This window comes from Mustela erminea, chromosome 19 (assembly GCF_009829155.1).
Source record: "Mustela erminea isolate mMusErm1 chromosome 19, mMusErm1.Pri, whole genome shotgun sequence".
NCBI classification, from domain to species: Eukaryota; Metazoa; Chordata; class Mammalia; order Carnivora; family Mustelidae; genus Mustela; species Mustela erminea.
In genome coordinates, this window is record NC_045632.1 from 31,232,225 (window position 1) to 31,248,641 (window position 16,417).

A 16,417-nucleotide genomic window follows, 5' to 3' on the forward strand; every position below is an offset into this window, starting at 1 on the left:
GAGTGCAGAGAACAATTCAACTAAACAATTTTCAGAGCTCCTTTGTGCTAATATCTTCAGCTGTGATCAATATAACCATATGCATTATGCTGAATTATGCATTTCAGCTAAAGATAGAAAGGAACTTTCAAAAGCAGGGCCTTTAAACACATGCAGTTAATTTAAGCATTAAGCAAATGCAAACTGCATTTACATATCCTTCCCCCACATATTCACACAATCTGAAACTAATTTGTACCTTGAATAAAGAGGTGAGTATTCTCTAAAAATAATTTGCCAGTTAGATGAATGACTCTAAGAACCCAGGGAAACATCTTCTGGCAAAGAACACTTGATACATGAAAAGGTAAATGTGTGAAGAGACTTCAAAGTAAAATGAAACAATTTCAAAATCTGCAATACAAAAAGGAATTCCTAAATATTAAAAGACTTCCTTATATAGATAATTCTAATTGTTTTTTATTTATTATTTCCCTGGAAAACAATGGCTCAAGCCTGTAATATTTTTCTCATAATCTATTGTAACATTTTCAAAAAAAACCTCTGCACCTAAATCATTAGGTCTATAAATTTCAGGTAGTCAAGCAAAATAACTAAAAAGATTCAGTTCTAGCAATTTTTCTTATGAAGACAAATGAATAAATGTGTAAAGACTTGTGTAGAAAGATGTTTATGATACTTTAAAAAGTGGAAGCTATTTAAAAATTCATCCACAGAAGATTGTTAAACAATCTTTGGTACATCCTCACATGGAACATTATGACAGCCATTATAAATGATGATGATGTGGATTTACATTTATACTCAAGGAATGATTTCATGATAGAGTAAATTAAAAAGCACATTATAAAACTATCTATCCATATAGAAACAACTCTGGAAGGACACACATAAAAACAGTAATAGTGATTATCTTGTGGTTGTGTGATTGAGGGACTTTTAGATTTTTTTTTTACCATACCTTTTTAATGGTTATACATGAATTATTTTTAATCATTCAAAAAAATACCAAGAAGACATAAAAACTAGTAAAAAAAAAAAGATGAGGAATGGGTTAATGGTGGATTAAAATAACTTAGCAACTGTTGTTTTAATCATTAAAAGAAACTTTGGAGTTAATTCAACAATAATAGATCAGTTAAAAAAAAAAAAAAAGACCACCAAGATTCTATCCCCTTAAGAGTTTCCTTCCAGGGGCGCCTGGGTGGCTCAGTGGGGTGGAAACTCTGCCTTCAGCTCAGGTCGTGATCCCAGAGTCCTGGGATCGAGCCCCGCATCAGGCTCTCTGCTCAGTGGGGAGCCTGCTTCTCCCTCTCCCTCTGCTTGCTCTCTGCCTACTTGTGATCTCTGTCTGTCAAAAAAATAAATAAAATTAAAAAAAAAAAGAGTTTCTTTCCAGAGACCAATTCAGATGTATAAAGAGTTTTAGAACTTTTAATATTTAGGGAAAGAGAGAAAGCACAGAAATATGACAGTTTTCTTTTCTTTCTTTTTTTTTTTTTTTCCATTTCTCTTTCTTTAAGAATGAGCAGTTTACACTTCTTTGGAAAAGAGAGAGAATATAGAGTGCTTCTGCTTCCTTCAGTCAACAAGGATTTACTGAGCAGCTGGTAAACAAAAGCACTCTGTTAAGTATCACATGAAAGTCAGGAACTATATATCCTTGACATCAAATACCCACCCAGTTACAAATCATGTCACTATCTCATTCTACTCACAATATTCCCAAGAAAAATTCATAAATACTATTTCACCAAAATTCAATCACTTGGTAAGTAAATACCGCACATGTGTGTTTCACTGAATTTAAGACTACATCAATTACGAGGTGTTCTGATTTCAGACTTCTTAAAAAAAGGCCAGACCATAATTTTAAAATGTTATCATTTGTAAGATGCCTCCTAATTTCAGAGATGTCAAAATGGGGGAAAAAATCTCTCTTATCCTTAATAAAATAGGGCATTGTGATCTAAATGAATATATAGAATACTTACTAAATATGTGATTTTTTAACTGAGCCTGCATTAAACTTTGAAATGCTCCTGTGAAACAGAATTGCAAATGTTCAAGAGAAGCAATATTATAACATCCCTTGGTTTATGTAGTGGATAAGCAACAGATACAATGTTTGAAACAAAAGAATCAATTCCCCTGTTGTGCACTTGTGTGTATAATCTAGCAAATCAGACATCTACTTTAATTATAATTATTTTATTTCCATGAGATGAGAAGGGTGAGATCTGTGACTTGTATATGAAACTTATTAATGATTATTATTTTAGCAGGGACATCTTGACAAGTCTTCCTGGTATTTAAGTTCACTGTCACAGAGTAGATTTAGACGTTCTCATTATTGCAGAGCTCTTCCCTGTTCGGCCTATCAAAACCAGCAACTACTTCTACTCCTCTGTCATCGTACTCTGCTTTGTTTTTATTTCCACTGCGCTTGTTGCCACCTGACACGTTGCATATTTATTTAATTATTGTCAGTTTCTCCCTATTGAATTTATGTTGCATGAGGGCAAGGCCTTTGTTTCAGTCATTAATGTATCCCCCAGAACTTCGAACAGTGTCTAGCACATTCTGGAGGCTCAATAAATGCTTGTTGACTGCTGTATACAGAAAGGCTTGACTGACATTTAGGAAAGTAACAACGAGGACAGCAAAATGAAAGGTAATCTGAATGAAAGTATCTCTGATGAAGAAAAAAGTCCTTTGGCACATATGCTAGGCCGAGTAAATGAAAATCTGGAGCGACCGGTAAGCTCATTCATGCAAGTAGATGGCCGTTAATATGAGCTGTGTTCCCCATATGGAGCAAGGTGCCTGGCAAAACAGTAGGCGCCTCATCAGTGCTGACTAAGTCAGTGAATAACAAGGAATAAGACAGATGTCTGAAATGAATAAGTCAGTAGTCGTTTTGTAGGTACCTCTTTCGGTTTTGAATCTGTCAAGGATTTCAGTTTTGTCTGTTAGGTCAGATTTTAAGGCAGTCTCGAGTTGAGCGATCTGAACTTTCAGCTGCTGTTCCTTTAACTTCCATTGCTCTTCGTGGGCAGCACTGAAGGCACTGCAAAACACACGTGACATGCAAGGAGAGCCTGGAAATCGGCTTCGACCGAAAATACGAGAGAGAAAAGCTTTTAGTGGCACAGAGACCACTGTCATCATGTCTTAGGAATTAAGTAAACATATGCTGGTCTGCTGCTGTTGAAACCAAGGCGCCTTTCGCAGGCTGCGGTTAGGAAACATGAAAGGGTTTGTGGGATGAGCAAAGGAACTGGCCTTAATTTAGAGCTCTACAGTCAGAAAAGTTGGCAGTGTGCAGCTTTTGTGGGACTAGTAAAGGAATTCAGATACTGTACATACTCCAGAGGAATCCGCAATTCCAAGCCTCAGCCAGCGGCTTCGGATAAAACTCTTCTCTCCCACATACAAACCCTCTTAATACAGGGAAAAGGGGCTCGCCACCTGATCTCCACCTCTAGAATCTGAAACTTTTACTGAGTGTGCTAATAACACATTCACAAAATTCTGGCCATGAAATGAATAGCACAGTGAATGACAAGACAGTAATTCTGTTGTGAAGAAGCACTGACTGTAGTTTTTGTCCTAAAACACCAACAGCAGTAACAGGCTAAGAACAAAGTTTTACTTGTAACACGGCTGGTGTGGAACCCCAGTGAGAATACCCTGGGAAGAAGGACGAAGACAGAAATGTCATTCCCCAGTAAAAGCGGAGCCGTTTAAACTCGCGTTCCAGTCTACAGATGATGAAATCCCAGCTTTCATTTACGCTAGTGGCTGCTGAATGCTGATGAACTGAACACTTGCGCTACGCCAGCTGCACTGAAATCAGGGAGATTTAAAAATGAAGGTCCTGGGGCCCAGGAATTCAGTTTTACAAAGCTTCCCCAGGTGATAGCCAGGTTTTGGAAAAAGTGATCTTGATCTATATTTCAGCAGAAAACTATTATCTGTGAGGCCTGATATGACTGAATAATTACCAGCAGCTTTGACCCTTCTCCTTATTTTAAACCCGGCAAATGAAACAAAAACTTTACAAAATCTTGTTTTGTACTGATGATGCAGTAAATGGAAGAAAAACTTGTTATTAAAAATTGCCCTTAATGTTGCTCCCAGCAAGTCTCGAGGTTTTATTCCAAAAGAGATACTTTTCTAGGAGGCATAGCTTTCAAAGGAAAAGAATTGTGTGTCGATTTTACATTTTGAATGTTTTTATTGCATTTAAAATAATATGAACTTAAAATAAATGGAATTCTAGAAGTTTCTCTAAATATGACATCTCATTTCACAAATGGAATCTTAAGAAATGCATGGACCTATATACCAATATTTCAAGTCAATTTTATCAGAAGTACAATTACCTAGAGTTATATGAAAGTATGTACTTTAAATATTAAAGAATATTTCTTTACATTTTCACTTTTTAAAATAAAGAACAAATATACTTTTTGTTCTGGTCAAATTATGTAAACCAAAACGTGTGTGTGTGTGTGTGTGTGTCTTGTATTATTAAAAACATGTACTACCCGGAAAAAAAAATTAGCATGATGAAATAGGCACAATTATACATTATATCAGACGCCAAAAATTAGAAACAGTAGTGTTCCAATAGCATTAGTACCAGCAAAAAGATCACCAACAGTTAATCTGGCAGAAACATCAGAAGCTGTATGTGTTTAAATTAAGAACAATTTAGCAGCCTGGTTTTTCCAAACCCACAAAATACTAGTGTAAATCAGCATAAGTCAATCTGAATTTAGTCCACTGCTATCTTCCTCTAAATTTAGGATTACATTCCAATGGAGTTTCATGAGGAATTCTTTTTGAGTTTACTGTATTCCTCTATGCTTGGAGCCATCTGTGTAACTATAAATGGTGAACCACATCTGGCTCCATTTTCTTTGTAAAGGCTGTGTACATGATTAAATCTGCATATGAGAACAGTCTTTGAGAACCTTTTATTCATGAAAATTTTTTTGTATATTGCCTACAGTGACAACTGAGGGGGGATCACAGTTGGTCCGTGTGCACATTTCATTGCTACATTCTGTTGCATAAGTGAGAAAATGTCGCTCTGCCCTCGAATGCCCATTGGTGCCTGTGGTCGCCGGCATGTCCACCGGCAGTCACGGGTGAGCACACGCACCACTGAACAACATGATCAGACAGAAATAAGAGCTGAAGAATTCGTCCGCACCCTAAGGTCCTTTTTCTTACAGAAGAAATTCCATGTATTCCAATGTTTAAGGGCACCCTAACGGGAGACAGAGGGAAGAATAAGGTCTAAGTCATCCACAAAGAGATCCATAGGTCCTTTAGTTAGGACCTAATGGAAATTAAATATGTATTTACATAGGGCCATCTCACTTACTGAAGGAAAATGATGCTCCAAATGTACTCAGTTTGATTTCTGGGAAGCACCACGTGCTCCTACTTGATCACATGCGCTCTCATGGTTCCTAGAAGATTGCAGGGGACGGGTGTTCACTTTATAGAAATGGAGCCCAGAGAGTCTATGGGTGGTGAGCAGTGTTCCATTAAATTCTGGATAATGGAGGACTACTAATTACACAGTAAAAACCAATTCTTGAAGTGGTTAATACCATCTTCAAAAACTAGACTGGCTATTTTTTTTAAAGTAGGTATTAGATTAGTGTCTCCCAGGAAGTCAATACCTTTTAAAATCACCTCTAACAGATTCTCTGGATCCTATCTCAAATCAACTAAATCTGAATTGCATGGTGGTTGTAGGCAGGGGAGGGAGGTTCCAAAGGGGTGGTTAACCTACATTTTGCTGTTTTCTGGGTTATTCATATATACTCTAGTGGAAGGACTATTGGATTCATCAGTTATACCAACCTAAAACTATATTAACTTAAATGGGACATGGCTTTACAATATTGTAGTATCAAGTTTCTCTCTGACCACACAGATTTAACTGCGAAAAATTTACTCTGAATCTCTAAATGGAATATTTCTTAAAGTCATACTTACTTCATGGCATTGTATCAAAAATGTTCTTGCATATTAAAACAAGCTCATACCAAATTCTAACATGAGGGTTTTATCTAACCAGATGATTCTCTAATATGTCATATGTCAAGTAATAAACACATTCAAAATTTCATTTGGAAAAGGAAGATGAGAATGTAATCTGCAAATCATATTTTTCCCCTGAAAACTAGCCAATTTTGAATAACAAACAAATGCTCTCCTTGAAAAAACACGCTATCACTATGACTAACCAAACAGGGAGTAAAATTTATTTAGTTTTTGATGAGCACTAGTTGTTGGCAATGATGACTAACAGTGCCATGAAACACAAAAGCTGTAAAGAATCGTAAGGACAACGATGATTTTTGTAGAAGTTTCTCCAACTCTGCTTCTGAAAACAAATTATATATTAAAAATTTGTATTAGAGAATGTTATAGTTCTATTTGCTATCATGTGTGCTTGCTGGGTTTTGTGTTTAAGTGACATTAATATTTTTTTGGACACAAAATGTTTTGACACTCACTACATACATTTACTTCCATACATTTCACACAAAATTCAAGTGTAAGCAGCATAATGAAGTCTGTTTTTAATGTGACAGGAAAAAACTGTAGCTCAAGCATAAAACATTAAAAAAACCCTTCAAAGTCAGATTTACACTCTCAGATCATCTTCTAATATGGAGAGATAAAGTTTCATAGTGATAAAGTAAACATGAGAAAAACATGTCTCCCTCAAAATTCCATTTATGCATTATTCCCAGCTAAGTTTAATGTTTTTTATTCCCAGAAGGTATGTTCAGTAAATCCTCAAATTGGGAAGAAGAAAATGTATAAGTAATGGCTAATGGCAGTTATTTTCTTGTATTAAGACCATGTTAAATTATTTGAAATTATAAGATGTTGAAGATAAATATAAACCAATAAAAATTTCTGAATGTATGGTAGTTCTGTTATTCCATGAACATTTTCCTTCCACAGAATCAGTTTCCCAACGCAATTAAAATCCAAGAGATAGTGAAGCACAGTGAAAAAAATTCAAGTTTTAGAGTCAAAAGAATTGGGTTTGGGTCCAATACTGGTGTCTCAGCAATGCTGTGTGACTCTGTACATGTTTCTTAATTTTTCTTGAGTCTCAGATCCCTCATTTCTAAAATATGAGGATAACATTATCTTCTTTGCCCTACAATGCAGTGGTTGTATGATCTATATATCGAAATTCGGAATTTTCAAGCATAACTACTAGATATTTAGATAAATATCAAATATAAACCTTGTATTTTTCTATAGAAATGAAAATACAAAACAGGAAGCATAATAAATGCTTTAGGTAAAATTAATGGGGCTGACGAGAAAGACACCAGAACAAAGCAAATTGGGCCAAGTGATCTGGATGGGGTCCAAGATAGATTCCACATAAAGATTTTTAGCCAGGCTTCCTTGCTGGAGAGCCCCAGATATTATTTTAACTGATGTCTGAATCTGTTATCAATAACTCTTCATATAACAAGCCACTGTGCAAAGATAATCAACACTAGTCGGTAAACAACACAGATGATCTATGAACTGGAATGATGTCTAACAATACTCTATGAATCTTTTCAAAGTAAAAATAAATAAAAGCCTAATCCTACACTCTTTAGGTATGATTTGATTAATTTATAAAATGTAAATTCAGTTTACAAAACATCCAAAACATACAGTTAAAAAGAGGTGTGTCTGTACATCATCAGATGGCTACTTTCTGATGTTTCACAAGATAATAGAAGCAACTGTTGAATATCAGCTCTAACATATATCTTCTAATATATATATTAAATCTGCTTTCATATAAACTTTTATTTATCCTTTATCAGTTATTATAAAGACTTGAAAATACATATATATATATATACACAGACACACACACATATATATACACACATGAAAATACACATATATATATATATATACACACAGACACACACACTTGAAAATACACATATATATATACATAGACACACACACAGATATCTGTACTGCTTAACTAAGCTTGGCTGTGGTGTGGAATTTTGTTTTTAACATTATGTGTAAGGACTAATTCTTTAAAATACTATCACTGTGAAGTAGATTAAAAAACAAAACTGAAATTGCTCTTTAAAATTCATCTTGAGGGGTGTCTGGCTGCCTTAGTTGGAAGTGCATGTGACTCTTCGTCTTGGGGTCATGAGTTTGAGCCCCATGTTGGGTGTAGAGATTACTTATATTTAAATAAACAAATTTATCTTGAGATAAAGATAATTGAGTTTCTTTTTATAAGGAGCAGAGACAAGTGTAAGTGCACGCCTTTGTTTTCCACCAAGAGAATCACTCTTGGTTAATAGGTTGGAGAGCCCAGTGGAAGAGACTAGGGCTTGGAGAGACCAAAAGAAGTACAAATACAAGCTTTGTCACTTCCAAGCTTTTAGAGTGTAGGTAAGTTACCTATTTCTGTTTTATTTTCATTGCCTGCAAAATGAACCAACATTCCCAGGTTGTTGTGAGAAATTTATAATAATACATGAAAGAGAAATATTTAGTACAGTGCCTGCTTGCTTACAGTTTATATTCAATAAATGGTAATAGCAGTTGTTACTGGCAACAAAATGATACGGTTTTCTAGTAAGACTACTGCTCAGCTTCAAGACTTTCTACGAGTGTCTAAAAAAAAGCTTATTTTTTTTTTTTAGAACACATATATATTTCTTGCAATCATCCATTGCTAATTCTTTAATCAATATTAGATAATCTGATACCCACTGCTTTGATACAAAAGATCTCAAACAAGAGAATGAGAGAACACATGTAATAATGATTTACCTGTTATAAAGTTTATCATAGTTTTCCTTTAAAAGTTCCCGTTCCTTTTCTAAATCATTAATTCTATCCTGCAGCTAAAATGAAAAAAAAAAGATACATTAGGTGAATATAAAATAAAGCCACACAGGAGTAAAATAACATGAGAGGAAGCTAAGATGTTTTAGTCTTGACTTCTAAATTGCAGCTGCTAACTAGTCAACTTTTATTGTCTGTATTTAATTTAGCATTGATTTTTTCCAAGTTGTTAAGTAAACATGAAATTAATATTTCTGTTTTAATTTAGTAGAAACGTATGCATTGCTTTATGGTGACATGTGCCAAAACTCAATAAAGAATGTGTTAAAAGTTTGCTATGAAGTCTGGGAAACATAATATTTTTTATTTTCCCTCCTGATGAATTCCATCATTTTATTCATTTTGTATTAATTTCCAATTGGCCCATAAAAAATGAAAGGATTAACTTTTCTTTTGGTTCATGATTCAAACAAATTGTGTCAATCACAATTCACTCTGAAGACACAATTTCTTATGTTATCTGGAATTTACAATGAGCCAGTAGCACATATTTTAAATAAATGAATGAATAAATAAAATCGTATACCTTGTTTTATTGAATAATTTTAGAAATAAACTCGGGATAACCACCATAGCTTTATGACTAAAATATAGTTTTCTGTATTTATTCCTAGCATTCATGTGTAAGTTTTATTCACTGGTATATTTTGTAGTTACAACTTTTTCCCAGGGGTCAGTACTCTTAAAATTCATTTCCATGTTCATAATTCCCTTTTGATGCTAGTCTGAAACACAGTAAGGATTCTCTAAAGATCAGAACAGAATGTAGGCATCTTATCTCATTGCCACTCTCTTTAAGAACAAGTTTAAAAGATGACAGAAAGAGACTGTACTAGCTGGGAGACATAATTAGCAACAATAATAGAAAGACAAGTTTTCAAACAACTTCCTAGTAAAAAAGAAAATAATTTCACAGAACTGCTGATGCTGCAGAACAGAATATCTTGGGTATTAGAGAAGGCACGGATTGCATGGAGCCCTGGGTGTGGTACAAAAACAATGAATACTGTTATGCTGAAAATAAATAAAAAATAAATTAAAAAAAAAAAGAACAGAATATCTTCCCCTTCAAAAACAGATGTGTATTTGTCTAATGAGGTCTGGGTACCTCAAATGGCTAATCAGATGTTAAGGCTGAGAAAGTTAAGTTCCACAGGTAAGTCGCAAAATGTTACATGTTCCTTTTCCTTATGAATTGATCCTTAGGGTATGATTCTTAGGCAAACAGTGGTTATCAACACATTTGCAAGTATTTGGAGGCACTGAGTTGGCATGTACCTAACAAACTGACTATATTTTGCTGTGCCCAAAGCGCCATGTACATAGTTCAGGATCTTTAAATAAAGGTACTATTTGGAATGTGTCTATTTTACTTTTTCAAAACAGTGACAGAGAAGTTTTAATGCAAGGAATGGTTAATAAACTTTTGGAGGCTTACCTCTTCTACTCTTTTTTCAGAAAATGTCATGGAATGTAATTGTTTCTCAAGACTGCAGCATTTTAAACGCTGCTCCTTGAGCTGCCTATTGAGCTCATCTCCATTTGCCATCAAGGCATCATGGCTGATCCGGAGACTTCTTTGCTTCTAAAAAACAAAAAGAAAATTTTTTCAAAGTTAATTTTTGGATTCTGCGTTAAATAAGTGATTACAATTTTATAAGTGAATTTACTCCTAAAGCTCACATTATACAGTTTATTCTTCAACTCACAAACAATGCATATGGGCTACCTGTCCATGGATACACTTAAGTGTATAATTAGGGAGAAAAAGTACAGGATTATCTTAGCACAGAATCACATAATGCAAAATTTTGTCCTTTATTATATTTCCCCTTAGTTTTTGACTGATTGGTGACCAGTGAGTAAATTAGTTTCAGCAATTTTTTTTCTTTCTGCTGTGGTTACAGTGGTTGGACGTGCTGTCTAAAAATGCTGCCACATGGATCAAAATAAATGCTGACCATAGATAATCAGACTTGAAAGTATTTGTCAGCACAGCACATAAATAGCTGAACAGAAGGTTGTTTTAATACAATTAGGTTGAAATTTTCAATTCAGTAAAACAGTTATTAAAGTCTTAATTTTTTAAAACAGATTTTTATATTTATTTATTTTTAAGTAATCTCTACGCCCAAAGTGGGGCCTGAACTCACCACTTAGACCGAAACAGCCAGGCATCCCAATTTCTTAATTTTTAAACTGGCATTTATGAATATGTTTTAAATTCCAATTTATATTTTTAATGTCACATGCTTTTTTTTCTTTAATGGTTAGTATCCCATGGCTCTTTTTATTTATGTAAAGAAACCCAGACACTGGGAAGCAACAAAACCAAAAATAATATGTGGCACTTTGTGCATTTAAGAAATGTACCTTTATTTTTTTTTTTTTTAACAAGTAAAAAGATGATCATACTAATGTTTTCTCATAGAGACCATACAACCATAACATGTAACGCCCAATGGCTCATCTGCTAATTAGTATCACTTATGTTCTACTAAAGTTCTCCAATCATTTAAAGGAAACATGGCCCTTGAGTAACTTCAGTCCAACTTTTTCTTGGTCTTATCATAGCATAACCAGCTTTTCCTGGGCTTCCTCCCTCATTCATTGAAGCTGTTGGTCTGAACCTCTTAAATCTTTCTTTACCCGCTATCAATCCCCCTAAGAGGAGCCTGTGCCCTTGCAGACACTTGTCCTTGTTGGTCTTTGAACAAATACCTGGCAGTACTGTTAAATGGAAGCCAAAATGGTCAAAGTGACGAAAGAATGTAAGCTTACTTTTTTATTTCCTTCCCTAATTTCCCATGTTAGAAATGGCCCTCAGCTCTGTGTTTGCTTAACCTCCCTTTCTACCTGTGGGCAGAGAGTGCTATTGTCTCCACTCTCCAACTGGTCTTCTCTCTTTCATAAACCCTCATATTTATATGGAAGGCAGTTATTACTTCACTTTAAAGGAGGTTCCTGCAGGAGGGAAAACACCAACCAGAATACATTTTAAAAACAGTTGTCTAATTCAGTAGTAAATTTAGGCTTCAGATGACTATGCTTTCCATCAATTTACTGCTTTCCTTATCTTTGTACTTGAAAGAAAGTGCTGCTTAATATGAATTCTGCTCGTCTGGAGTGTTTTAGAGTTCACTAATTCCAGAACCTATGTTAATTATGCAGTTCCAATAAATAGGCATCTTCTGATGGCACATTCCTGTAGGGCTACAGTCCTAAGGCAGCCGGGATGAAGAGTCCCAAGTATTGCCAACCTGAATGGTCAAGATTTAAAATAAGTACACTGATAGTTGACATGATGGATACTCAAATATTTTGTGAGAATGGTGGATAGTGACAAAACAAAACACTGCATCAAAGAAACACTGGACAAAACCTGATTACTCGTATTTTTAACTTGATCTATCTTGGATATCTCATAAATGCTTGTAACTGAAGATAGATGCAAATACATCTAACCCTTCAGTGCTATGTGTCCATAAGAATTCAGATAAAAGGACTTAAAAAAACATTTTCTTGGCAAAATAATTTATGATAAATATATTTACTACTCTGAGATGACACAGATATTTACAAAAAGTCCAAGCAGTTATTTCTTTAGTCATTAGGTTATAAATTACACATAATATACGAAGTGAAATCATACACATTTAAGAAAAAAGAGCATCTTTAAAAATAACTTCTTAGTGTTATGACCATTCTATTAAAAAATATAACTTAAACACTATCTTTGATAGTCTATCTATGTATACCCTATGTAACACATAGGTAACTTTGTAACTATGTATCACCATAATAAAAAAAATGATCACAGTACCTCTTGAAGCTGAATAAATTTTCCTTCCATTACTGAAAGAGCATTGCTTTTTTCCACTAGTTGTTTATGAAGCTTAATCATTTCTACGTTGTCCCGAATGTTTGACCTTCAACAATGTTTAAGAAAAGAGAGACAGAGTAAAAAAATGCAAGGCAATAGAAAAAAATCTGGGGTGGAATCATAATTTTTCATTGAAATGTTACTTAAGTTTTTAGTTTATTATACACTTAGGATAGATTTATTATTTAAAACCAACCAATCATTGTTCTTTAACTTTCATTAAGTCAGACTCTCAGAGTTTGAGGGGAGACTCACATTTGAGGACCTGTGTCACCTCCACAACAACTGTTAATATGCACGTAAAACCCTTTTACGGTGTCCTGAAAGATGGTGCAAAAGGACATCAGTCCATAGCACAGCAATCGTTCCAGCCCATACTTACTTTAAGGAGGACGATCATACTACTTTTCCCTAAGAGAAAAATATGCAAGACAGCCACTCCTCTTCCTACCACTCCCTTAAAACAAATGGTATCATAAGATTACCATTTACTGGAGTTTCCTCCTGGAGCTTCAACTTTTCAAAATATTTCCCAAAAAAGTGACTTAGCATTTTATACTAATAATGCCCAAAGCTGGCATTTAAATATGTTGCAGATGTGCCTTTAGCTGTAAGAGATCATTTGACGTCCACAGGGTATATAAGAAACTCTATATGCTGCAATACTAGTTTGTATTTTTCCTACTGAGATTAAAGCAAATGCAGAATTTAACAGGAAGATCTTGTTAAAGGTTAATCATAGAGCTAAATGAATACTCGTTTCAAGAGACATTTACTTTCCCAACAGAGGTAGTCTCCTTAATCTCATACGTTTTACATTCAAAAGTATTTTAATGCTTGTGAAGCTCAGTTTTAGACTTCATTTCTTTAAAAAAAAAAAGCATAAAAATTTTACATTCAGAAACTTACTTCAGGATTTAAAGTAAGTAATTTTACTTCCAAAACTTATCTAGTGTACACATATTGGAAAAATTGTCACAATGCCCTACTGGAACCAGAAAATGGACTACAAAGCTCACACATCTGTAAACCAGCTGAGGACTTGGAATACTTAATTTTCCTCTTTGATATTTGAAAGTTCATTGTATTTTGGCATCGGACAGTTAGTTGTCCTCACACAGAAGATAAACAAGTCCAAGAACCTGGATCTTACCCAGGATAGAGTCTTAACACAATGTTAAAATAATTATGTGTCTAAAACACGTTATCTAGTAGTTCTGAGTGCACATTCAGTAGTACACTCACTATTCTTCCCCATAGCATGCTCTTTACTCACACACACACACACACACACAAATATATATATATATATATATACACACACACACACACACTTAATAGTATGAAGGGAAAATACATTTTATACAAGTCTAATAAAGAAGATATTTATTTTTTCATGATCAGAAGTTCAAAATATAACTTATTCTGCTTTTCCCAGAACGACTTGGCTTGACCACTCAATGGTGAGTGACAGTTATTGATACGGAAGGACAGAAGGCTAGCCAAGTAATTTCAAATCTTTTCTTATATTTGCAATCATCTCTGATATTTTATTCTTGTTTTTAAATATTTTAATATTTTCAAGAAGATACACACACATTTGGGTAAGAATTACTTAGTGATATTAACAAAGAATTAAGGCCCATTATTAATCCACTCAGCCACACAGGTTCATAGAAATAACAGGTTTTAATTTTGAATTTTTTTTGTAAGGCGAAGGTTGGTAAGCATCTTTCAAAAACTTTTCAGTGTGGTTTACTTGGCGGATGTTTTCTTGAATATTTTCCTAAACTCCTTGATGATTAAACTTTTCAAAATATTGCCAAGAAAAGTGACTTAGTATTTTATGCCAATATTGTCCACCAGGTAGGTACAAATACAACTGCAGTAGTAGTTAGGGAACAACAATACTAATGTGGTCCTTTAAGTTAAAAGTCAGTTTGCTTGAGAGTACACCTAATCTGGGCTAATGCAACACACGTAAGTCTTCAATGATTACTTTCAAGTGTCAGTTTTAGGGGCTTTATCTGTAAGAGTCATTATTATGATTAGATTTTTTTTCAAAAGATTTATTTATTTGAGAGAGAGAGAGAGAAAGAGCATACAAGTGGAGGGGGACAGAGGGAGAGAAAATCTGAAGCAGACTCTAGGCTGAGCATGGAGCCCGCTGCAGGGCTGGATCTCACAATCCTGAGATCACGACCTGAGCTGAAACCAAGAGTTGGATGCTTAACTGACTGTTCCATCCAGGTGCCCCCATGGTAGATACTTTTGAGGCTAACGGTGGGAAGGAAAGGATGGTTAGCCATCCAGTTGAAAGTGCTAAGACGTAAAAGATCAAAATCAACAATGTGATAAATGTGGTCTGGCCTTCAGGAAGGTGTACAATGGAAAATTGTCTTAAACCAGACAATCGATTCAACATTCTTCTAGATGAAATATGATAAAAAAAAAAAAAAAAGGGTTGGCTGAGAGGGAAAAGAGGGAAAGCAGTGTCACAAAAAGCTGACAAGGAATGTGAGGATGATGGAGGCCAAAAGGGGCTAGAGTCAGTGCCTAGAGGCTTGTCCTAGACCTCTGTGCAAAGGTAGGGGGAGGGCCTCAGGTTTGTCTCCTTTGAAGAATAGAGATGGGGATAATTTTATAAGGAGTGTTTTAAGTGACCACCACATCATGCTTTCTTGCTCTGTTTCATGCACAGTGATGGGAACCATCAAGTCTTCAGAATGATGACGTTCTAACAGAAAGAACGATCCATGGTAAAACATTCAGATGAACTCTGACAGTCATGCAACAATTCGTACACGCTGCATTACACATGGTGAAATGATCTGCAAACAGATATCAAGAAGGCTAATTATGTGCTTTGTAAAAATAAATTTCTCAAATTTTTCAACAAGGATTTTGCAAAAAACCTTGGACAATTAAGTTGGAAAATGTGGTTTTCTTTTCTTTTTCTTGTTTTTTTTAATAGACATATTATTTAGAATTATGATCAAATCTTCTAAAACTATTTGAAGAGTTGTTGGCTCATCTCTAGATTAAAAACAAACTGAAATAAATTAGATTTTATGTTGAAAAAAGTAATCCAGTTCAACAACCTATGTGCCAAGTTTCCCTCATATAATTGGAAACAGTCAAGCAATAAACTCTGAAAAAGGAATTTCTAATGGAAGCCTTGAAAACACTTGACTCCGGCTTTGCTACTGGGTGCCATAATAAATCCAGAAACTTAAAACCTCAGATACACTGGAGAAGGAAAAACTTTCAGTGGAGCTATGTAATGTATAGTCTCATATGAAATCTTGAGAAGCAAAAATCTTTCCTCCAGTAAAAGTTTCTTAGACTTCATTCCCCAGGCATACAACTCTCTCACACTATCCCTCCCAGCCCCCATCACCATTTTACTCTTTGTTCCAGTAGAGATTATGAAAGCTAAAGAAAACCTCTTGATTTTATGAGACAAAAATGTTATAATGTACTATTTAACACCATTTAGAAGAGAAGACTATAGAATACAGGGGCTAGGCTATGAGATTCTGGAAAATAGTTGAGTAAAATACTTATGACAGAATGGAGAGGCTCTCTTTGAATCACAGT

At 34.7% G+C, this 16,417-nt stretch overlaps 1 protein-coding gene across 1 annotated transcript in view; it reads right to left on the bottom strand.

Moving 5' to 3' along the window:
• Positions 1-16,417, bottom strand: part of RPGRIP1L (RPGRIP1 like) — a 126,979-nt gene that overhangs the window by 90,184 nt on the left and 20,378 nt on the right. Inside the window, exons 8-11 of the mRNA XM_032324551.1 lie at positions 12,758-12,863; positions 10,373-10,519; positions 8,860-8,933; positions 2,931-3,070 (exon numbers count right to left, since the gene is read on the bottom strand). Coding sequence (XP_032180442.1) covers positions 2,931-3,070; positions 8,860-8,933; positions 10,373-10,519; positions 12,758-12,863 — 467 coding nt within the window. The remainder of the gene's footprint in view (positions 1-2,930; positions 3,071-8,859; positions 8,934-10,372; positions 10,520-12,757; positions 12,864-16,417) is intronic.